General features: G+C 31.5%; 10 protein-coding genes across 10 annotated transcripts; 5 read left to right on the forward strand and 5 right to left on the reverse strand. All coding sequences in view use genetic code 12, as the record gives it.

The window, feature by feature from the left end:
- Window positions 1–812: 812 nt before the first annotated feature.
- On the forward strand, window positions 813–3,108 carry RJT21DRAFT_136219 (uncharacterized protein; the record flags this gene model as incomplete). The annotated part of the gene is made up of 1 exon (XM_064883261.1): window positions 813–3,108. One exon carries the CDS (start codon window positions 813–815, stop codon window positions 2,937–2,939), a length of 2,127 nt encoding a protein of 708 aa, XP_064736906.1. The 3' UTR covers window positions 2,940–3,108.
- A 244-nt stretch (window positions 3,109–3,352) lies between these two features.
- HAT1 (histone acetyltransferase catalytic subunit) lies at window positions 3,353–4,613 on the forward strand. Its single transcript, XM_064882419.1, has one exon. It carries the CDS (start codon window positions 3,379–3,381, stop codon window positions 4,558–4,560), a length of 1,182 nt encoding a protein of 393 aa, XP_064736907.1. The 5' UTR covers window positions 3,353–3,378; the 3' UTR covers window positions 4,561–4,613.
- Window positions 4,614–5,347: 734 nt separating this feature from the next.
- PIL1 (lipid-binding protein) lies at window positions 5,348–6,821 on the forward strand. The gene has a single exon (XM_064884895.1). The coding sequence runs from the start codon at window positions 5,628–5,630 to the stop codon at window positions 6,537–6,539; it is 912 nt and encodes a 303-aa protein (XP_064736908.1). The 5' UTR covers window positions 5,348–5,627; the 3' UTR covers window positions 6,540–6,821.
- A 1-nt stretch (window position 6,822) lies between these two features.
- On the reverse strand, window positions 6,823–9,032 carry RJT21DRAFT_51481 (uncharacterized protein). Its single transcript, XM_064884894.1, has one exon. The coding sequence runs from the start codon at window positions 8,915–8,917 to the stop codon at window positions 6,887–6,889; it is 2,031 nt and encodes a 676-aa protein (XP_064736909.1). The 5' UTR covers window positions 8,918–9,032; the 3' UTR covers window positions 6,823–6,886.
- Window positions 9,033–9,197: 165 nt separating this feature from the next.
- On the reverse strand, window positions 9,198–12,276 carry RJT21DRAFT_122477 (uncharacterized protein). Its single transcript, XM_064882420.1, has one exon. It carries the CDS (start codon window positions 11,964–11,966, stop codon window positions 9,231–9,233), a length of 2,736 nt encoding a protein of 911 aa, XP_064736910.1. The 5' UTR covers window positions 11,967–12,276; the 3' UTR covers window positions 9,198–9,230.
- A 193-nt stretch (window positions 12,277–12,469) lies between these two features.
- RJT21DRAFT_51479 (uncharacterized protein) lies at window positions 12,470–13,540 on the reverse strand. The gene has a single exon (XM_064884893.1). It carries the CDS (start codon window positions 13,088–13,090, stop codon window positions 12,515–12,517), a length of 576 nt encoding a protein of 191 aa, XP_064736911.1. The 5' UTR covers window positions 13,091–13,540; the 3' UTR covers window positions 12,470–12,514.
- Window positions 13,541–14,366: 826 nt separating this feature from the next.
- On the reverse strand, window positions 14,367–15,692 carry LYS21 (homocitrate synthase; the record flags this gene model as incomplete). The annotated part of the gene is made up of 1 exon (XM_064885545.1): window positions 14,367–15,692. The coding sequence occupies one exon, from the start codon at window positions 15,690–15,692 to the stop codon at window positions 14,367–14,369; it is 1,326 nt and encodes a 441-aa protein (XP_064736912.1).
- A 924-nt stretch (window positions 15,693–16,616) lies between these two features.
- On the forward strand, window positions 16,617–18,155 carry RJT21DRAFT_88608 (aminotransferase-like domain-containing protein; the record flags this gene model as incomplete). The annotated part of the gene is made up of 1 exon (XM_064885575.1): window positions 16,617–18,155. One exon carries the CDS (start codon window positions 16,617–16,619, stop codon window positions 18,153–18,155), a length of 1,539 nt encoding a protein of 512 aa, XP_064736913.1.
- A 326-nt stretch (window positions 18,156–18,481) lies between these two features.
- LPG20 (aldo-keto reductase superfamily protein) lies at window positions 18,482–19,650 on the forward strand. The gene has a single exon (XM_064882421.1). The coding sequence runs from the start codon at window positions 18,581–18,583 to the stop codon at window positions 19,634–19,636; it is 1,056 nt and encodes a 351-aa protein (XP_064736914.1). The 5' UTR covers window positions 18,482–18,580; the 3' UTR covers window positions 19,637–19,650.
- Window positions 19,651–22,576, reverse strand: SYG1 (Syg1p). Its single transcript, XM_064882422.1, has one exon. The coding sequence runs from the start codon at window positions 22,543–22,545 to the stop codon at window positions 19,696–19,698; it is 2,850 nt and encodes a 949-aa protein (XP_064736915.1). The 5' UTR covers window positions 22,546–22,576; the 3' UTR covers window positions 19,651–19,695.
- Window positions 22,577–22,803: the final 227 nt, after the last annotated feature.

Genomic DNA, 22,803 nt, shown 5'->3' on the forward strand with positions numbered 1-22,803 from the left:
CGATGCTATACAATAGAAGTGATTCCTACAGAACACAAAGACTAAAAGAAGAGAATTTTCCCTGAAACTCAAACCGACCAACTTTGACAATCAATGGATAATCAGATCAATTATTGAGATTAATTGATTTATTTATTTATTTTTTCACTTAATCAAACAATTTACCGGTTAGGAAAGTTGGTATCCTAGTTGGTAAGCTCCGGTACTAGTTCCGTATAATTGAAACTTACGATCCCACCCTACTGTCCTAAACTTAATTACTGAAAAATTTTAGCATTAATTCCTCCTGCAACAACGGCACCGGCACCCCTCAAAAATATATTATTATTTGGTGCGACAGACTAATTCCGCAGCGGCTCATTATTCTGACACTAAACTGACTTAACATTTTTCACTACCATTTATCAAAATACCTACACGTGTATAACATAGTAACAATTATAATACAATTACAATACTAACCGAAAAACGCAACATCTCTCCTAATAAAGAATTGGGTTTGTAAGCCCTCTATTGTAGTTTCGTTAACAATCACCGGGAAATAGGGTATGGTTGCCTAATTTGTCTCCCCGAGGAGGGTTGAAAAATTTTGTCTAAAGGAGTCTAATTTTTCATTCTTCATCAACTATCAAACCATCAATATCTGCTACAATTGTATAAATGATACTCAATTCCTCTCTCTATTGAAAAATATATATCCTTGTAATTTCTAAATTTTTTTTGTTTTACTAGTTTATCTCATTAATCCTTCTTTACCTGGTATTTCCCCTTACAGAATTGGGCTTAAGTCGCAACCTGAAAAATTCACAGCCATGAAATTTTCCACTATTGTTTTAGCCCTTTCATCAGTTGTGACCCTTGCTGCTGGTCACACTGTTCCTGGTTTAAATCAACTTACTAAATTAAATAAGAGAGCCACTACCAATCCAATTGATTCTATTTATAATGATTTATCTGATGTTGAGACTGATTTCATTAATGATCATATTACTAACTTAACCAGCTTTAATGGTACAAAATGTAATGCTTGTAAGAATAAAATTAAGTATGGTCAAACTTTACTTAATGAATATCCAGACCAATCTCATTTAGTTAGTTTATTACTTTATAAATACTGTTTGGTTTCTAACAACAATACTGAATCTAAATGTGATAATACTGATTTCTTCGTTACTACTAATTCTGATAATTATGAAAATTTCAATACTAGTAGTACTTCTGGTGTTACATCTGTTGGTAGTGTTAATTTCTACGATAATGATTTCTTACACTTATTGAAAAACTTTAATGTCTCAAGTGATTTGGATTTAACTTATTACTGTTACTTTAAGGGTAGTACTTGTGACTTACCTGAAACTCCCGATGTTAATGAATTATATGGTGTTAATACCTGGTATCCTGCTAAGAAACCAGAATATAGCGTTGAACCTGCTTATACAAACAACACAGAAAGATTTAATGTTCTTCATATTACTGATTTCCATCTTCAACAATATTATCAAGTTGGTACTGAAAGTAACTGTACCTCAACTCCATGTTGTTTGAAGACCTCTGTTGCTGGTACTTTACCAGGTAAAAATTATAACTTTACCGATTACTACACCTCTCTTGATCCAAACAACAAAAACTATGGTATTTCATTTTATCCTGATGCTTACTATGATGAAAATGATAATTACCACACTGGTGAATACTATGATTTCCCAGCTCACCGTGGTTGGAATTTCGAAAGTCTCCCTGCCACTTCATTTGGTGGTTATCTTTGTGATATTCCTGAATTATTGTTCAACAATACCATGAAGTATGTCAGTCAAGCTCACGCTGATAAAGATTTTGAATTTGTTGTTTTCACTGGTGACTTGGTCTCTCACGATCTTTTAAACTGTGACCCACAAATGACTAAAGATGAAGAAATCATTTCTTTCAATATTATGAAGCATTACTTAAAAGATATCCCAGTTTTCCCAACTTTAGGTAACCATGATACCTTCCCTTATGGTCAACTTGCTCCATTACACTTTGACGCTAACAATTCTTATAATTGGAATGAAGTCTTAATGAATAACTTATGGAACCAACTTGGTTGGTTAGCTGGTACTAATGTTAGTACTCTTAACGAACATTACTCTGGTTTTTCATATGTTACCCCAAGAGGTTTAAAGGTTATTTCCTTAAACTCCAATGCTTATTACCAAAAGAACTTATGGTCTTATATTGATCTTTCAACTAATGGTGATTTATTTGGACAATGGCAATTTTTAATTGATGAATTAGTTGCTAGTGAAGAAATTGGACAAAGAGTCTGGATTATGGCCCATATTCCAAATGGTGATTCTGATGCCTTACCATTACAATCTAGAATCTTCGGTCAAATTGTTGAAAGATTCTCTCCATATACTATTGCCAACATTTTCTACGGTCACACCCATCAAGATCAATTCCACATTCTTCACTCTTCTAACACTACCAGTGGTGATACTGCTGCTGCTGATATTGTTAACATGGCTTGGGTTTTACAATCTGTTACTTCTATCCAATACTTAAACCCATCCTGGAGATACTACGAAGTTGAAAATGAATCATTCAACATCATGAACTCTTATAACTACTACACCAAATTGAATGAAACTTTCACTAACAGTGGTGCCGAACCAAACTGGAACTTTGAATATTCTGCCAGAGATCTTTATGATCCAAACAGTACCTGGCCACTCAGTTCTCCATTGAATGCTACTTTCTGGAATGATTACGTCTTACAAAAGGTTGCCAATCAATCCGATGTTGAATTTAACCAATTATATGCCGATCTTCAATACAGATACTCCCCAGGTACTCCTAACTGTAAGAACGGTACTGAAGTTTCTAAGGCTTGTTACAATGGTAACTTCTGTGTTCTTTCCAACTTCTACTCAGATGACTACATTAATTGTCAAATCTAAGTTCTTAGGCAGCATTCTTTCTTGCTATCATAGCTCTTATTAAAGCTTTTTTTAATTCTTTCTCGTTACCTATTTTATTATGTTTCTGTGATTCTTCAACAACAAAAAATAAAAGGAAAAAAAAAGACTATTTCAGTGATTTTTATAGCCACTACATCTTGAAGTTCAATTAGATTATTCTAAAAGTTGATTATACATTTTGTTTTATTTCAATACCTTTGTAGTTATTCTCCCTACCTAGATGAATCCCCGCCTTTGCAGTACCATTTTTTTTTGCATCTAAACTGTTTCGCTTAATTTATTTGTCAGTCCTGTATAGTGCCACGACATTTTGTAGAACGCGTCATTTTTCAAACCAGACAAAAAGTAATTTTGATGAAAAACCCAGGTGCTAATAGTATTTGATCAATAGAATCGTAACGTACCTCACAACAATAGTATGAGTAGTGCAGCATTGACAGCAGCATCTTTACAACCCGAGCTTTGGACTAGTTCATCTAGTGAAGCATTGAAATTATTTGTAACCAACGCGGAAGGTGCAGTAAATTTCCAACCAGAATTTACCTATCCTATCTTTGGAGATTCGGAAACAATCTATGGATATAAGGATTTAGTAATCTTTTTATGTTTTGATCATTATACATTTTATCCATTTTTGAATATTAAGTATGCGGAAAAATTAGATGATCCTGAAATTATTGATATAAAAAAAACTATAGATAAATTTTTACCTGAGTCTACTATATTCAAAGATGAAGTTAAATGGGTGGATTCTATAAATGAAGAAAAGAAAGATTACAAGATTCCTGGAGAGTATGTTGAAACATTCGAAAAAGAAGTCGAAGGTGAATTGAATACTTTTGATATTTACAAAATTAATTTAAAAGATGAAGCAGGACTTGAGTTACATAAGAGATTACAAATACTAGTCTTATTATTTATCGAAGCAGGGTCTTATATTGATGCTAAGGATGAATTATGGGATGTTTATGTTCTTTATAATACTACCGATGATGAGCCTTCTATTGTGGGATTCACTACTGTTTATAACTATTGGAAATATCCTGGATTTGAAAAGTTTGACAAAGGAGGTATCGAAACCAGATTAAAGATTTCTCAATTCATAATATTACCAACTTATCAAGGTCAAAGATTAGGAGGTGAATTCTATTCTAGATTATTTAATAATTGGTATAATAATTCTAATGTTATTGAAATAGTAGTAGAAGATCCTAATGAAAGTTTTGATGATTTAAGAGATCGTTCAGATTTTATACGATTACATGAAAATTTGAAATTTGATGAAGTATCAAGTAAAATTGATTCTAAGTGGATTAGAGAGACTCAGAGAAAACTAAAATTAGAAAAGAGACAATTTTCTAGATTATTAGAATTAGTTTTATTATACAAATTAAAGTATAAGCTTGGAACGGATACCAAAAAAGATGTGAGGTTGTTTATTAAGAAGAGATTATATGACAAGAATAAAGAAGGGTTAGAAGCCTTAGATGAGAATAATAGAAAGGATAAATTACAAACAGCTTACGAATCGTTAGAACAAGATTATTACAGAATCTTAGGAGATATTAAATTTGCAACTAAAAGAGGGCATGAAGATTAATAGTGTCTTTTATAGCGGTATATAAAATTTTGAATAAACGTGTATTATAGGAATAGCTCATTCAGTAAGAGAATATATTGACTTTTGGTTCTTGATGCTTGATCTCAATTTGACTAATGTATAAGTAGGATGTGAACAAGTTAGTTAAAAAAAAAGAATATGCAAAGAAGGGTGCAAAAGCATTCGCCGTAACTTTCTTACATTACCGAAAATGTACAAATAGTGTGGCTATAGTTAAATCGTACATACGAATAAGCATTATGATGTTTGAAATGTAATTAGATCATGTTATTATTTATTCCAACTATTCGATTCTCGTTCCGATCATTTAAGGGTAACTAAGTTATCATGATTGGAATTAGCATCCAAATTATAAGCATTATAATAATATGTATTAGTTGTCATAAGAGTATCATGACGTCATATTGTGTAGGTAGAAAAGAGAAAAAGCGCTTTAAGTATGATGATAAAGTTTCTTTGGTGGGCGCACGCCCTGTCAAGTCATGACTGACCTGCACTGAAACCTTAAAAAGGTTGAAATGAAATAGGGATTGATCAATTGATGCATTTATTAGTAAACAGACACAATTGAGTTACAGGGGTAGGAGCAGAAGTTGTAAGTAGTGTGATTGAATTACTCTATATATAGTCTATATGTTCTGGTATAGTAAACCGACTCTTTAATCAGAAGAAAAGATAGCTCGGTACTAGTTAAGCTGGCTTGCTTTTATATTTCCTAATTAGATAAATTAATAGTTAGCAACTTTAGATAGAAAATAAAATAAGAAAAAGAAAGAGAAAAAAAAGAATGAGCGGAAATGAACAAAAACAGCGACCGAAGCCCAATTAGGAAAGAGAGGCAAAGGCCCCAAGCAGAAACATTAAGTGTGGTGATGAAAAAGTGACACAAAATGTCGTTCATCACCCATCCCCCTTTTGAATTATTCGAAGGTGGGACGGGGCCCATCTGGACGATATAAATTTCAGTATAATTCCTGGAATTATTAGATTAGGTTAATTATTAAATACTATATAGATATTAACTTATAAATTTATAAATTAGTAAAATGCACAGAACTTATTCTTTAAGATCTCAAAAGGCTCCAACTGCAGCTCAATTGCAATCTCCCCCACCTCCACCATCCACTACTAAATCTAAATTCTTTGGTTCTGGTTCTCTTTCTTCTTCAATTAGAAAAACTGTTGCTGGTTCAACTGGTCCTGAATTATCAAGAAAATTAGCTCAATTTGTTAAAATTGAAAAGAATGTTATGAGAGCTATTGAATTGACTGCAAGAGAAAGAAGAGATGTTGCTAAACAATTAAGTGCTTGGGGTGAAGAAAATGATGATGATGTTTCTGATGTTACTGATAAATTAGGGGTTTTACTTTATGAAATTGGTGAATTAGAAGATCAATATATTGATAAATATGATCAATATAGAATCACTTTAAAGTCAATTAGAAATATTGAAGCTTCTGTTCAACCATCAAGAGATAGAAAACAAAAGATTACTGATGAAATTGCTCATTTGAAATATAAGGATCCTCAATCTCCAAAAATTCCAGTTTTAGAACAGGAATTGGTTAGAGCTGAAGCTGAATCTTTAGTTGCTGAAGCTCAATTATCTAATATTACTAGAGAACAATTAAAGGCTGCTTTCAATTATCAATTTGATGCTACTAGAGAATTGGCTGAAAAATACGCTTTAATTGCTGGTTACGGTAAGGCATTATTAGAATTATTAGATGATTCTGCTGTTACTCCAGGTGAAACTAGACCAGCTTATGATGGTTATGAAGCCTCTAAGCAAATCATTATTGACGCTGAAAATGCTTTAAGTTCTTGGACTTTAGAATCTGCTGCTGTTAAGCCAACTTTATCTTTACATCAAGAATACGAAGAAGATGATGAAGTTCCTGTTGAAGAGGAAGATGCTGCCGCAGAAGAATTTGCTAAGCATGACGAACAAGCTTAAACTAATTGTATTCAATTTCCATTTCATTCTTTACTGTTATTGCTTAAATTTATTCACCTGCCAATTGTTTCCTTTATTTATAACATTGTATTAGTATATATTATTTCAGATGAAAAGTAACTAACTAAAATTTCTGTTTAAATCCCCTACTTTCAATTTTATTTGACAGTTACTATCACCTTAGCATTTGTAGTTTTGGTTTAGATAGCCAAAATGTTTTAATAAATACTGTATTAAAATTCTTCCTTCCCTTATCTAAATACTAAAAAAATTGCGAATTTCATATCACATAACTTGCAAAAAATATATGAGCAATAGCAAAAATATTTTGAAGCAGTTGGCAGCAACTAATTACAGTTTACAACCAATTCAATTGACTTTCCGGAGGTAACTTTATTTTCATGATCTATTTCGTCATTACTCTCGTTTAAAGATATACCTATGACATTTCTAGTGGCTAGTGTAAGAATCATGGAAAATGAATTAGCCACCAATTTTCTAGTAACTGAACTCTCTTCTAAATCTCTAGCAGTTTCAATATTTGGAATAAAATCACTAAATTTAATTTTAGTTAATTCTTGTGTTTCGGAGTTAGAATCATGATTTGAAATTATACTATGAGATCCTAAATTATTGAAATTGTAGTCACTCAGATTAAATGTGACTCCCCATTTTTGACACCTAGATTTCAATAAATCTAAGAACTTAACCAATTGATTCATATTCAATATAAACTCATTTTCATCATCTAATTCTTCTAATTCTTCATTACTTCCAGCTCTACTGCTGCTTCTAATGTATGTATCTTTACTCCCGAATGATAGATCAAACACATCGGTAGAATTATCAGCACGTTGCTCTTCTTCATAATCACCTGAAGTAAATTCTATATCACCTAGTAAATCTTGATCTTCTAATGGTGAATCAGGATCATTCTCATCTCTTCTTCTTGCTGCGATATTTCTCCCAATTTCATCATCTAAATCATGAAGTGAAACCAAATTATCTACTTTATTATAGTTGGATATCTCTTTAATCATAGAATTAAACAGATTTGATCTGGGATCATTTGTAAAATCATCAGCCCTAAAAATAGACAATAAAGTCTTACTAAGGGTGATTCTACTAGCAGCATTAATGTAACGAGATGTAAGCTCTTCATTGATCTGTGTCCAGATAGCCAAAAGTAATTTATGGTCTAAATTTGGTTTATTGATCTGATTTGCCATATTGATTTCATAATTATTGACATATTGAAGAATTATGTCAGTAGAAATCGTCAAATCATCAATCGGATCAATAACTAGCTTATGTTTCTTACCTCTAGATATTTTTACTCTTTTGGATTGAGAAATATTTAGTTCCAAACCTTGTAATTGAGCTCCAATACCTTCTGTTGAGTTTGAAAGACCGAAATCTTCATCGTTGCTAATACTTCTACTCTCTTGATATTTACTGTTATCAATATCATCATCGACATTTTCTAGAATCGGTTCAAGATCAAAATTATCAATTAATTCTCCATAGTTTGGCTCTGTTACTGGTTGAGCATTCCCTTCTTTATTTACATTCATATCGATCAACTGACCCTCTTCATTAAATTCTAGATTAATATCTGAGTTCATACTGGTATTTGCAGAGTTACTAGCAGTACTTAGGTCAAGACTTCTATCTAAGAAACCTTCAAGCATTTCATCATGAGTTATCGAAGTCTGATTATTAAATGAAGTGAAAAGGGAATTCTGAGTCAATGTATTATCATAATGGGTTTGGTTTAGAGATATCGAATCAGGGAAATAATCTTGATCTAAACTCTTAATATCCAATTTCCTTCTCTTTACACTAGCATTTATTTCTTCTTCTTCAAACATGAAATCTATTAAAGGGACCAAATCTGAATTGATATTAAAAGTAGGATCATTGGGTAAGAATACCAGAGCATGATTTCCCTTAGTATTATTATTATTATTATTTGACCAATCTTCAATAGTTAAGGGATTCATAAGAGAATGAGAATTGGATAATTTAAACATCAGAAACTCTCTACTTAATTGATTCTTCATAAATCCTATATCTTGTAAGAAGTAATTAACTTTTGATTTATAGGCAATGGAGATTCCATATAAAATATTAGATGAATAACGAATTCGATTAGTTTGAGTAGAATTATTAACATTACCATTACCATTACCATTATTATTACTATGACTTTCAAGTAATTCTTGACAAAGTCGAGGAATAGAGAGACTTACAATATCAGACTTAAGAACTTTCCTAGATCCAACTTTTGAACCTAAAGTGGCTAGAAGCCAGGCAGTTTGTAAACCTACCAGTTGGTGATGGTTAGTATGTACCGATTTGACAGTTGTACCATCCATATTTGATAGTTAATTGGTGGAATATGTGGTAGTGATATGTTCAAAGTTGGCTGTAAAATATTCTATACCTCATAATCCCAAATAGGCAAAATGGTGGGGGAACGCGATGTTCAATTTTTTTGCAGTTTTACTAAAACGACTAGTACAACCCGAAGTGACTTATACTTAACTATATAGTAGTAGTCGAAAAGAGATCTAGACAGAAAATGGAATAAGAAGAAGTGAATAAAGAAGAGAACTGAAACCTATAAAAAGTAATATAAGAATAATAATAAGAATAATAATAATAATAATAATAATAATAAAGTCGCCATTAAAACTTAAGTTTATCGTAAATAATCACTAACCACTTAACAGTATTTTCAAAATCATCATCTAATACAGCCTCATGAAGATGAGTAAAAGTACTAAGTTTAAATCTATTATTTAAAATATCTGTTGTAGAATTCACGTTAAATTTAGGAATCCCATATAATGCATGATTAAAATAATACTGATTAGATAAATTAAGATATTGATAATCATTATTGTTTAATTGACGATTTTTCTCTAAATGTAATAAAATATAATTTGATAATTTAAACTCGGCGAAATGTTGAACTTTTTTATAAAACTTATACCATGGATAATCCCTTGTTAACCCATCTTGAACTAATTTATTTCTTTTATCAAAATCCAATGATATTTCAAATAAATCAGTGAGATGTGATTGGAATTGACTAATTAAGTTACTTAATGTTAAAACTTCAATATCTTTATCAAACTCATTTTTAAAGTCCTTAAAGATATTGGATTTATTAATTAAATATGTTGAAACGTTTTTATTGGCCCAAGAATTTAAAATTTCTCTATTTTCATTCAAGAAATTTTCAAATGAATTATTAATTGTATGAGAATAATACCTTGTTCGATAATCAACCACTTCATGTTCTGATAAGGTTATGGCAAGTAATCCAATATAACGAATTAACAGTCCATGAAGTAATAAATCTTCATCAATTTGACGTTTAATTAACCATTCATATGAATAATAATTGGAATTTGGAACATATAATGATGAATCACGTTTAACATCATTTTCAAATCTTAAATTAATGATGGGAGTACTTAAATGATTTTGAAAGATAAGACTATCTGAATCTATTAAATTTCTACCAAGTATATCATTTATACTATTATTATCTTGTTTTGACCAATATCTATGTAATGTAGTATAAGACTCTCCATCATCATCATAAAGATCATTATCATCATTATCATCCCCTTCTTCATCAGTATCATCTTCATCATCTTCAATACTTTTATCATAATAAATTTCATCAGTTAAAGTTTTAAATGGAGTACTACTCTTAGGTATTGGGATATATTTTGAAGTCTTTTTTAATATATGATTAAAAAATGGATTAGAATCAATATGAAATTTACTACCAGTAACAGCATCTCCATCGATATTTATATAGGCAAGAATAGATCTTTTTGTATTAAAATGATCAGTATCATTAGTAAATAAATGAGTACCTAATGAACCTGAATTAGATCCATCCCATGAAACAAATTTTATATTTCTTAAAGGTTTCCAACCCATATTAACTAATCGTTGATAATTACGCATTATCTCAAGTAATATAGCATGATTTGATAAGGGGTTTGAAGAAGTAGTAGAATCACGTCGAGCTCCAATTACAATATCTCCATCATTTAAAACTCCTTTAATTGATGCAATAATATTAGTTAACTTTCTTGGACTAGATTTTAAACTTGATTCGAAATTTGTTAATAATTGTAATTTAATAGAATTATCAAGTCTAGAAGGATAATAATCCCAATCATTAAATATACCAGCGGATTTTTTATCATTTTGAAATGTATCTAAAATTGGTTTAATGGATTTGAAACTAATTGGAATAGCAGGGATTTGTGGCTTGACCCAATTAAAGATGATTTGATTAGGACTTATATCTACAAAATTACCACTATTACCTCGAGAAATAACCAGATTTAATTCTTTCAATTCGATTTCTTTATTATTATTGATGATGGATTTGAAATCATAATAATTGATGAATCCTGCTGCTTCGAATCTCTCAGCAATCTGAATCTTTTCGTTAATCGTCAAGTTCTTATTCAACCAATTTGTCTTTGTGATGACAATTTTGTTCTTAATTTCTATCCCGTGAGATCTCACCAAGTTATAGTCTGCAAGAGTTCCCTCATTTACAAATACGTAATCTGCTTGTACAGATCCATTAATCCCCCAAATATAATATGAAGGGGTAGTGAATGATTTTGATTCTTGTAAATTTGCTTCATAAATGAGATTCCCCTTATTGTCTAGTAATTTAAGTGATGAATCAACTGATCTTTCATAAGTACTAGGTAATTCGTAATTCAATGTTTGAACTTTAAAACCAAAATTCTTGAAATGTTTCTGAACAAATGATACAAGTTCGATATTTTCAGCACTTATAAGATTAGTCAGTTGCTTTTCATTTATGGCTGTGAAATTGGTTAACCAATTATTTATATATTCTTCAGTTGTGAGTGAGTTATGACTTTTACCAATTCCCAGAAATAATAAGAAATGTCTTTTAACATCTGACTTTGTTAATTTTAATCCATTCCATCTTCTATAATCTCTACTTAAGGAAGTTCGAGGGAGAAATGATAATTCAAATACAATAAAAGCAAGTACTCCCAATACGGCAAACCACCAAAATGGTCGTTTAGCCATTTTCATGAGTACACTTTGTCTATCACTTTCATCATCATCATAATGTCTACGATCATTATTACTAATATGTGAGGTAGAAACTAATAATGGAGATACTTCGGTTGGTATTTCTTCTATTTCCGTACCTTCAACATTATCATTTTCATCTTCATTTTCATTTTCATTTGCATTTACATTTGCATTTGCATTTGCATTTTCATTTTCATTTTCATTTTCGTTGTCATAATCATTTCGTCCAGGTGGAAGAGTTGATGGACCAACTTCCAAGTCTGGACCCAAACTTGGGGGTAATTGGTTATTATTATTATTTTCACTCATAGGATGTCTAGTTGAATAGCAATCAAACTGTGGTGTGACAAACCAAGCTGGCTAATAGTATGCACAATGCTTGAATTAGTCTGAGTGTGAGTGGTGACTTGACGATTGCTAAAAAGTAAATGTATGGCAATTTAAATACTAAAAGGTATATGATGTGGGGGGAAGGGTTGATATTAATTATTCTATGGAGTACTGTACGATATATAGATTATAATAAAAATTTATTTCCTAATTCTATAATAAGGTTTATATATATTAATACATCTATTTTGAGCTTAACTTCAACTGCCTGACACGTTAAACTTTTATATGGTCAGTTAAGTGGTATAATAATAAACCCCCCTTTTAGTTCTGCACTAAATTACGTACATAAGCTTTTTTTTTTCCCACGAGTTTGTGAACTGTCGTCTTTTTTGTCCTTTGGTCAGTCACGTGCATAGAATGGGATATACGGCTAAATTGACTAGTCAACTACACTAAAAGCTGTTATTACTTTAATTTATATATTATTATTATTTATTAATGTACATTATGATTAGTTAAACCTATTACTTACTTAACAACTCGTCTATAACACTTTTATCAAATAAATTTCCTCCTTGTTGAAGTGTTTTGGCTAATATAACTAATGATTTATCACTAAAATCAGGCTTCTTTCTTAATTCATCTAAATCTTGAGAGAATTCTTGAGTCATTAATCGTAAATATTGAGTATTTAATTGGGCTTTATCTTCATCAATTTGTTGTTTAATAGATGAAATGTTAGTACCCTTTGGTATAGATGTAGTGGCTGAATTACTAGTTGATAATTGATTAGTCGTTAATTTAATGGCATTTAATTGTTTATGAATATGAGGGGTTAATGGATCTGGGACATTTCCTGTTTTCGTCTCCGAATCTGAATCTATGTCTATGTCTATATCTATATCTATGTCATTATTGTCATTAATATTATTATTATTATTATTATTCTCTATTGTTATTGAATCATGGTCTTGATTATTATCATTGGTAATAGAGGTTGAATCTCTATCGCTATCACTATCGGAGTCAGAAGAAAAATCTTCTGTTCTTCTCTTCTTCCTTCTTCTGTTAGCTTTCTTATGAGCTGCTGGAGGTGCCATGGTCTCTATAGTTTATCCAATGGTTACGTCTCTAAACCCCATCTCTTCTCATCTAAAGCTACAATTTTTATTTTTTTCAGTTGGAAAGAGAAAATTGGTCACGTGCTGGATTTCGTATAAAAACTCTTTTAGTTAAAACCTTTAAACCTTAAATGCCAAGTATAATTCAGAAGTGGAGTAAGCTAATAGTAAGAAGTCACAAGACATTAGTCACAATTGGGTAATTAGGAGATGAATGGATACATACATTGGATGTGTCCTTTCTTGGCAGTTAGTTTTTTGATCTAAACAATACCTACTAATTTGTATAAACGAGAAGATACACAAAATAAGCGAATCTAAGGCTTGTTCGGGTGGTCAATCAGTCAATGTTACCATCACTACATCTGCCAATAACTGTTAAATACATCTATAATACTATTAAAGTAGTATTAGTTAACTCTTATCTGTATTCAGTACCAGTGTGCTCAATATGTTCAGTTTACCCTTGTAGAAGTTGAGCTCATAACTTCATTCGGCTATGCCGCATGTTTAACAAAGGTTGCATTTAGTTATATATAGAACTAATTAAACGTGGGTACAGAAAAAATATAACTGCACACTTTTTTTTGTTAGACTTATTACTTTATTTCTTTATTAATATTAACCATTCGTAGATGTGAGTATCTACTGATAGCTAATAATCATATCTTTATAACAGCCGTTCATACGCATATGATAAACTGTTCTTAGATCATCAACTCGAATAAATCTTTTATATCGATATCGCATCTGTTACACAAATGAGTGTAAGCATTCCATCACCTCATCTCCCCATATAATTAACTTAAAAAATTAAATTTATCATACAACAAATATTTCAAATATGTATACTACAACAGAATTAATATGTTCGCTCGTAGCAGCATTAAACTTAGTCACATCAATAGTAATCTTTATGAAGGAAAAAAATAATGGAGTATCAATTCAATCTGGTAATAATTTCCAGGCATTTAAGATTTGCATCTCAATGTCAATTATCTTCGGTGTAATTAGTTTCTGTTTACTTATTGCAAATTCTACTATTGAATAATGGTTGACAACTCCGTAATATATGCATTAATAACTAAATAAATAAAAAAATATGGCAATAACTAATATTATACTAATAATATTGCATAATTAACGTACTTATGAAATCAAATAAAGGCAAACTTTTGTATATACTATCTATATATATATATTTATATATATGTGTGTCTTACTATAATACATAATAATATCAATTAAATTTCAACTAACCATATCTTGGTCTTTTCCCTAATTCATCATCTAAAGGTGGTAAATCATGAGGAATTTTTAATATCCCATTTCTCTTAGGCTTAAACATTGGAGTAGATACATCTGCATGATAATCTTTAATTATTGAATCAACATCATCAATATTTAATGGTCTTACATCTCCTAACTTCTTAATCTTATTGGTAACTTCTTTACATTGTTCATCACTTAAATTCAAATTTAATTGATCAACACGAGATTTAATAGCATTCCATCCAGTTAATCTATTAGCAAAATGAATATATCTTGTCAAACCAAAATCCAGAGGAATCAAGATTTCATAGGTTGATGGATTGGCAAGAATAGCTTTAGCATGAATACCAGCCTTATGTGTAAAAGCACAAAATCCAGTAATTGGATTATTGAAGGGAATATTAACTTGAACACTTTCTGCTACTAAATTCTCTAAATCTCTTAATTTATGTAATTTATACTTCAGAAGAACATATTCTCTATTTGCAGCAACCATTCTTGCCATTAAACCTCCTAATGGAGTTATACCATTTCTTTCTCCAATACCTAATACACTAACATCAATTAATTTTGCTCCACCTTCTAATGCTGTATAAGCATTGGCAATAGCACATCCTGTATCATTATGGAAATGACATTCAATATCACATTTAACCACTGATTTTAATGTTCGTACTAGTTCATATACTTGTCGAGGATTAGCGCATCCAACTGTATCTGCTATACCGACTCTATTGACTCCAATCTTATCTACAATTCTGTAAATATTTAATAAATCAACTAAGTCACTTCTAAAGGAATCTTCAGATGAGAATCTAATCTCTATACCTTTTGATTTAACATATTCAATAACTTCAACAGCACTTTTAGCAATATAATTCATATCCTTTCCATGACTATACTGTCTTAAAAATTGACTTGTTCCAATAACAACATCAACTCCATCAACTCCAGTTTCAACTGCAACTCTTGCATCATCCATGTGACATCGAATATGAGTCAAAATCTTAGCTTTTAAACCTAATTTACAAATGGCTTCACAATCTTTTCTCAGCTGTTCACTCGAAACAGGTGATGTTAATTCAATATAATCTACTCCAAAATCATCTAAAGCCTTAGCAATCTCAATCTTTGTTTCTGTACTGAAAAATGCATTGGCGAATTGTTCACCTTCTCTTAATGTACTTTCGATGATTTGAAAATTAGACACATTAGATAAATAATCAGATGGATTAGGTCCATAAGGATTTACCTGAGCCAATGGAGGCATTGTGCTCGTAATCTCTTGGAATCCCTCTGGTATAGACATCTTATAATTAATTGTATAGTGCGATAAAGCTACTTCTAACTTAAGAGAACTTATACTCCAGAAAGTATCCAATGCTGAATTTCCCGTTACTCATCAATTTATCTAAGATCCGATATTTTTGTGCACGTGACTCCAAGTGAATCATTAACTATTACCAATTACTTAGGATTATAGAGTAGGGAAGAGTATTTAGAAGATATAGTCTTGTCACAATGAGGTCTAGCTAACAATTACCGTGTGTGTAGTATCTTCTGTTTATATATTTTGGTGACTTAAAGAAATAGTTAGGTTAGCTTTCAAATTGCCTTATGCAACACAAGATAGGTGTCGTATAATATGCCTATTTAGGACAATCTATGATTCACGATAGATTATAACTACAAATTCCATTGTCAGATCATTGTTACAAATGTGATATAATCACACTCAATCATAATACTTCTATCAAGAAATCGGTTTTATATCCCGTTTGAGGCATAACAAAAAAAAGTACGGAGCCCTGGTTCCTTCACCGCGATAACGAGCATAAATCTTATCTATGGAAACCACCGTAATTGGCAGGTAGATACTCCGACTTACGAAAATAATGCCGTAAATGAAAGATGAATAAAAACCTTATAAATATGAGTCAATCCACCGTATATAACATTTTACCCCAGTTTGATCTAATTCAGACTTTAATTGTTAATTACTAATTACTAATCAATTAAGGTATGTTAGTTGCTTGTACTATGGCATATTTTCAAAAAGCCGCATTTACCCCCTATAAAAAAGTGAACTATGGCTGCTAACTCAATTATATAGGCCGGAGATTATATAAGGAATTCCAATTGCTGACTAGAAATATTTCAAATATATATTCAATATAATATTATTGTAATTTATATATTCAGGTTAAGTTAAACATAATATAAAGTATTGATAATGGCTCCAACTTCTACTGCTTTGAATACTTCTTCATCTACTGAAAGTACCAGTTCTACTCATTCAATCGAACATTTGATCTCCGACAGAGCTAAAAATCGTTCTTTTAAACATTTTGCAGCTAATGCTGATGAAAATGCTCCTAAGAACTTTAAACCACATCCTAAACCACTTGCATTAAGTTTCGGAAGGCCAAATGCACAATTCTTCCCTGTCAAAAAGATTACTGTTGAATTGGATCACTACCCTTTCCAAGATACTATTTTTGAGAATGAAGTCATTGAAGAGCAAGACTTGGTAGTAATTGATAAATTCCCAACTGATAAAAATGATTTGGGTGCTGGTGAAGCATTACAATATGGTGATGTTAGTGGTTTACCAAATTTCCAAAAATTCTTAAGAGAATTTGTAGAAACTATCCATAAACCTGCCAATTCTGAATGGGCTATTACTGCAACCAATGGATCAGGCGAAGGTTTGAACAAAGTTGCTGATGCTTTAATCAATCCAGGAGATATCGTATTATTTGAAGAATTCACCTTTTCTCCATTTGGTAACAATGTTAGAAATGTAGGAGGAATTACCGTTCCAATTAAATTAAATTTTAAAGCCACTGAAGGTGCAGATATCGATATTAAATATTTATCTCACTTATTAGATAATTGGAATGATATCTATCCTGAATACAAAGATAGAAAACCAAAAGCTTTTTACACTATTCCAACATGCCAAAATCCTACTGGATTAACTCAAAGTACTGCCACTAGAAAAGCAATTTACGATTTAGCTTCGAAACATGATTTTATCATTCTTGAAGATGATCCTTATGGTTACCTTACTTTACCTCCATTCCAAAAGCCCAATAAGGAAACTTTGGTTAGTGAAAATTCCTTACAAATTGATGATTACCTCGAAAACCACTTGCCTAAATCATACTTACAGTTTGATACTGAGGGTAGAGTTATTAGAATTGAAACTTTCTCTAAAGTCTTTGCACCTGGATTAAGATTGGGTTTCCTTGTGGCCAATAAGAAGATTGTTGAAGTGGTTAAGAAGTATTCTTCTATTGTTACTAGAGCTCCTTCCGGTCCTTCACAACTCATCCTCTTGAACGTTATTCAACAAAGATTTGGAGGAATTAAAGGATGGTTACAATGGATTCTCAGAATGAGATTAGCCTATGCTCATAGAAGAAATGTTTTAATCGATAGTATTGTCAGTCTGTCAGCTTATGAAAAGGAATATATTAAAGTCATCAGTTGTGATGCAGGGATGTTTGCATCATTACTCGTTAATTTCCCAGAAGGTACTACTGATATTGTTGATAAAATAAATCTTTTAAATTACAAATTCTTAGAAAAGGGAGTTACTGTTGTGTTGGGACATAAGATGTCAGTAAATCCAGAATTCAGTGAACCAAATGCTAATTTCTTAAGATTAAGTTATGCACCTTTAGATAAGGATGAAGAATTAACTGAAGCAGGAAAAAGATTAGGTGAAGCTGTTGAAGAATTCTTTGAAAACGGATTCACTTATTAAATATATCAATTCAATTCTTTAGGAAATTTTTAGTTTTATAGAAATATACGTTTTATATCAATTGTAATGGACTTAACTCCCAATTAGGAAATGCCCCGACTCGCACATTTAATTCTCAATCCCGATATCACAATTTTTGTTACTTATGACATAATCAATGAGAACTATCGAAAAATGGGGGAGGGAATTTTTCACCCACCAATTGGGGGGATTAGAGGGGCGGGCATACATATTATCAATTAACAATTACAAATCAATTAGCCCATATGGGTTAAGTTTAACAAAATGCACAAATTTTTTTTACACATAAATAGGGGATGAAAATTCCAATTAACCATTTTTTCAATTGACCACCTTGTTAGTTAGAATTAGCGTAACTCATCTCAATTGCTCTATTATTATCATTAAAGTAATTATCGATTAACATGTCAAAGAATCTTCAATATATTAAGTTAGGTGACTCTGGTTTATCAATCTCACCAATCATTGTTGGATGTATGTCTTACGGTGACAAAAAATGGGCCGAATGGGTTCTTGATGACGAGGAAAAAATCTTAGGTATTTTAAAGAAAGCCTATGATGTTGGTATCAGAACTTATGATACTGCTGATGTCTACTCTAATGGTACATCTGAAATCTTGGTTGGTAAATTCCTTAAAAAATATAATATCAAAAGAGACAGAGTTGTTATTCTCTCTAAAGTTTTCAATGTTGTAGATGAAAGTATTCCAGGATTTAATTTCTTTGCTAGAGGTGGTGAATTCCCAGAATATGAATTTCTTAACTCAAGAGGTTTATCCAGAAAACATATCCTTGATGGTGTAGAAGCTTCTGTCAAAAGATTGGGTACTTACATTGATGTTTTGCAAATTCATAGATTGGATAGAACTACTCCAAAGCATGAAATTATGAAGGCCTTAAACGATGTCGTTTTAGCTGGTCATACTAGATACATTGGTGCATCTTCTATGAAGGCTACTGAATTTGCTCAATTACAATTCATTGCTGATAAAAATGGCTGGGCCAAATTTATCAGTATGCAAAACTACTATAACTTAATTTATCGTGAAGAAGAACGTGAAATGATCCCATTCTGTAACGATAACATTATTGGTAAAGTTGGTTTAATTCCATGGTCTCCACTTGCCAGAGGTGTTTTAGCTCGTCCTTTAAAAACAGAATCTGAATATAACAGATCTTCAAAGACTGATAAATCTTTTGATAGATTGAAATTAGAAGAATTATCAGAAGCTGATGCTGAGATTATTAAGAGAGTTGAAGAAATCGCCAAAAAGAGAGGTGTAAGTATGGTTATTGTCTCAACTGCATGGGTCATAAGTAAAGGTGCTGCTCCAATTATTGGTCTTAATTCTGAAGAAAGAGTAGAAGAAATTGTTGAAGCTGCTCACTTTAAATTAACTCAAGAAGAGATTGACTACTTAGAACAACCTTATGTTCCAAAACAATTACCTGTCTTCTAAATAATTCTGTGAATAAATAAATAATAATAAATATATAACTATATAAATAAGATAGTGAATTAAAGTTCTTCATTTTCATTAACTGAAGGTAATTGACTTCCTGTAGTATTTTTACTAGGAAATCTTCTGGTTGATACAGCGTCATCATCGTCATCATCACTATCATCATCCAAATTAATTCTCGTCTTCCTTCTTTGAAAATCCTTTATATGTGCTTTATTAAGGGTATCACTGATATTAACAAAGGTAGATTTACGACGTGATAATTGAGGTAAAGATGATGTAGCTGAAGAGACCCTTGCCAACCCTAGATCTGATTCATGTTCGCCTGGTCTAAATCTATCAGAAACGTCTTGACGACTGGTACTATAAGAAGAAATACGGTCAGCGCTTGGTAAACGTTGGCTAGTTCCTAACCTTTCTAAAACATTTTCATTCTCACCAACAAATGCTGTATATCTTGCATTAGCTAATTTTTTAATGGCTTTCTCAACTTTAGGTGATACAATGTAAGGTAAAGGAGAATCTTTTGAGGCTCTAAATAAGACAACATTTGTACAATGTTCATTCTCCATTCTGAAAAATATCCAAATAAATCTTCTAATTATTTCTGCTAATGCAATACAAAAACTTGTAACAGCCAGCTGCTGGATTTGATTGCTAAAAAATGCATAGAATATCCATTGAAATCTAAGAATAACATCAGTTACCATGGCAAAATAATAAAAGTTGGGGTTCTTGTAGAATAAATTATCTCTCAAGTATGGATACTTTGATCCACTTTGAAGTAATGACCAATCCATAAATACATCCCATAAAGAGGAATAGATAGAGTTTATAGCTGCAAATGTAATGAATGTCGCTCTATTCCTTTGTATTCTGTCAATACGATAAACACTCAAAAGACAATAATATAATGTGGAGATAGCATATTTCAACATATTCGCCAAATGAGGAAACCAATCCCCTGTATCCATATAACGACGAACGCATTGTAAAAATCTCCAAATACTAGGTAAGGTACTGAAAAATCCCATTAATCTTGATTTAGAGGATCCACACATGTTTTCTTTTCCAGTATCTCCTATTATTCCATTCCAATGATGAGCATATAAACAAAAGAAAAACGAAAGATTACCCATTGTATATGTCAATGAACAGAATATATCACCTAAGAAGAAATCTCTGAATTCAACTGGATAAAATCCTGATAATAGTAATCTCCATATAGCAATTTGAAGCCATTTTCTGCTGGATCCATAGAATTGATCACCAGGCCATAAGAAAATTGCAAGCATTAGTCCAAAATATATCCATGGCCAATCCCTTCCAGCAAATTGATTTGGCCAAAAATCGTGAAAACTGAACCAACTAACCAAGGCCAAAAGGGCAATCCCAAATGATGGTAATAACCAATATTGTTTGTAGTTTAAAACCGAAGACATATCAAATTCGAAAATAAACTTATAATTGATTTTGTAATGATCAAATACTGCTAAGTTGATTCCGAAGAGGATCAACATAACATTAAGTAAGAAAAATCCTCCCCAGATTTGTAATAAATAAACTCCTTCTGGCAAGGTTCCACTAAGAGTTTTATTCAATGCTAAATAGATAGCAAGAGTTAATAATGGTACACTGAATCCCATTAAGAAACCGGAACTGAAAAAGGATTTGTAATATGATGGTTGTCTTATATCATTATTATTCATAGCATAAGCTATACTCTTTAACTTTTCTAATGAATGTTTTCTATCTGTAGTTTCTGGATCAAAGAATGCAATAAACAATTCTTCGACATGATTAGATAATTTATCGACAAGATCAGTTGTTTGAAAGTATGACTTATCGATCTTGCTCATGTATGTATCTAAAAGGTTACCCTTTAATGCCTTATCAAACTTTTTAGTGATTTTTCTAAAAGCAGTCCTATTTAAAGCTTTATATGATCTTAACAATGATAAAGCTCTATAATGTTCTAGTACAACTTCTTTCAATTGTTTCCTAGCGTATAAATAAGGTACTCCAAAGTGCTGCTTCTTAACAGAATAGTCTCTTCTTCTAGTTTGACGTGCTTGGTCTTGATTCGGATATTGAACTAAATTCGGCACATCTCCAACTTGCCTTGAGTCTTCCGAATCAATTGATGATAAATCTGTCTCGTCTGAAGTAAAATCGATTTCTCCATTTCTAATTCTATTTTCAGCATCATTAGGATTATACTCTTGCATTTGATCTGTCATTGTAATATCATTATCCCTCGGCCTTCTCTTTAACTTTGTAAGGAATGTAGTCGATGGTAACGAGGGAAGTTCGAGTCTATTTAACCAAGAAAATGCACTTTTTGTATGAAATGCTAAGTCATTGACATTTGCATAGATTTTTATAGCATCATCACCATGAATAGCTCCAGAATGTTTGGTTTTTTCTCGAACAACTGATGCTTTATGATCTCTTAATTGGTATAATTGATCTTGAATTAATAAAAATCTTTCATATGCCTCTTGTTCCTTTTCTCTATAGAACTGGTCTACTTTATTAAGCTCACTATCCAACCATTGAGTAAACTTCACTCTTTCCTTTTCAAATTCATCCTTCTTATCTACATCTTTTGATCTTATACTATAGTTGAATATTGATGTTCTTCTACTCATTCTTGGTTTATTGAGTTCATTAGACAATTCAGTTATCTCATTTATTTCATTGGTATATGGCATAGATGGTCCTACACCATCCTGTGAATTAAGTAATGGCATTCTGTCATTACTGGCTTTTGCACTCGCTTCGGCTTCCGACTCTTGCTTCAATTGTACAATTTTTTTAATGAGCTTTTTCCCAGATTTATAGTCCACATATTGCTCCTTCCATTCGGGAACCAACCCCTCGCTCAAGGATTCTCCGAACTTCATAATGTACAGTGTTACTGGTCGTAGAGAGGTATTTGAAAATTCAAGCTAGTGCTCATTGCTTAATTTTTTTTTTAGCGGGCCTGTTGCTGTCGTTATTTTTTGTCTCCCCACGAAATCGAAAACCTTAAGAAATTAAGCATTATTCTCAGCCTTTAGACCTGCACGTGTTTTAAGGTTGGCAGTCGGGGTTCGGAGTTGGATTGACTACCGGATTTCCCATAGATGCTCAATATGTTAAGGGTAGAGAAGATTCGGTTG

Source organism: Scheffersomyces amazonensis (assembly GCF_036850825.1).
Source record: "Scheffersomyces amazonensis strain UFMG-HMD-26.3 chromosome Unknown RJT21scaffold_6, whole genome shotgun sequence".
In the NCBI taxonomy this organism is placed as follows: Eukaryota; Fungi; Ascomycota; class Pichiomycetes; order Serinales; family Debaryomycetaceae; genus Scheffersomyces; species Scheffersomyces amazonensis.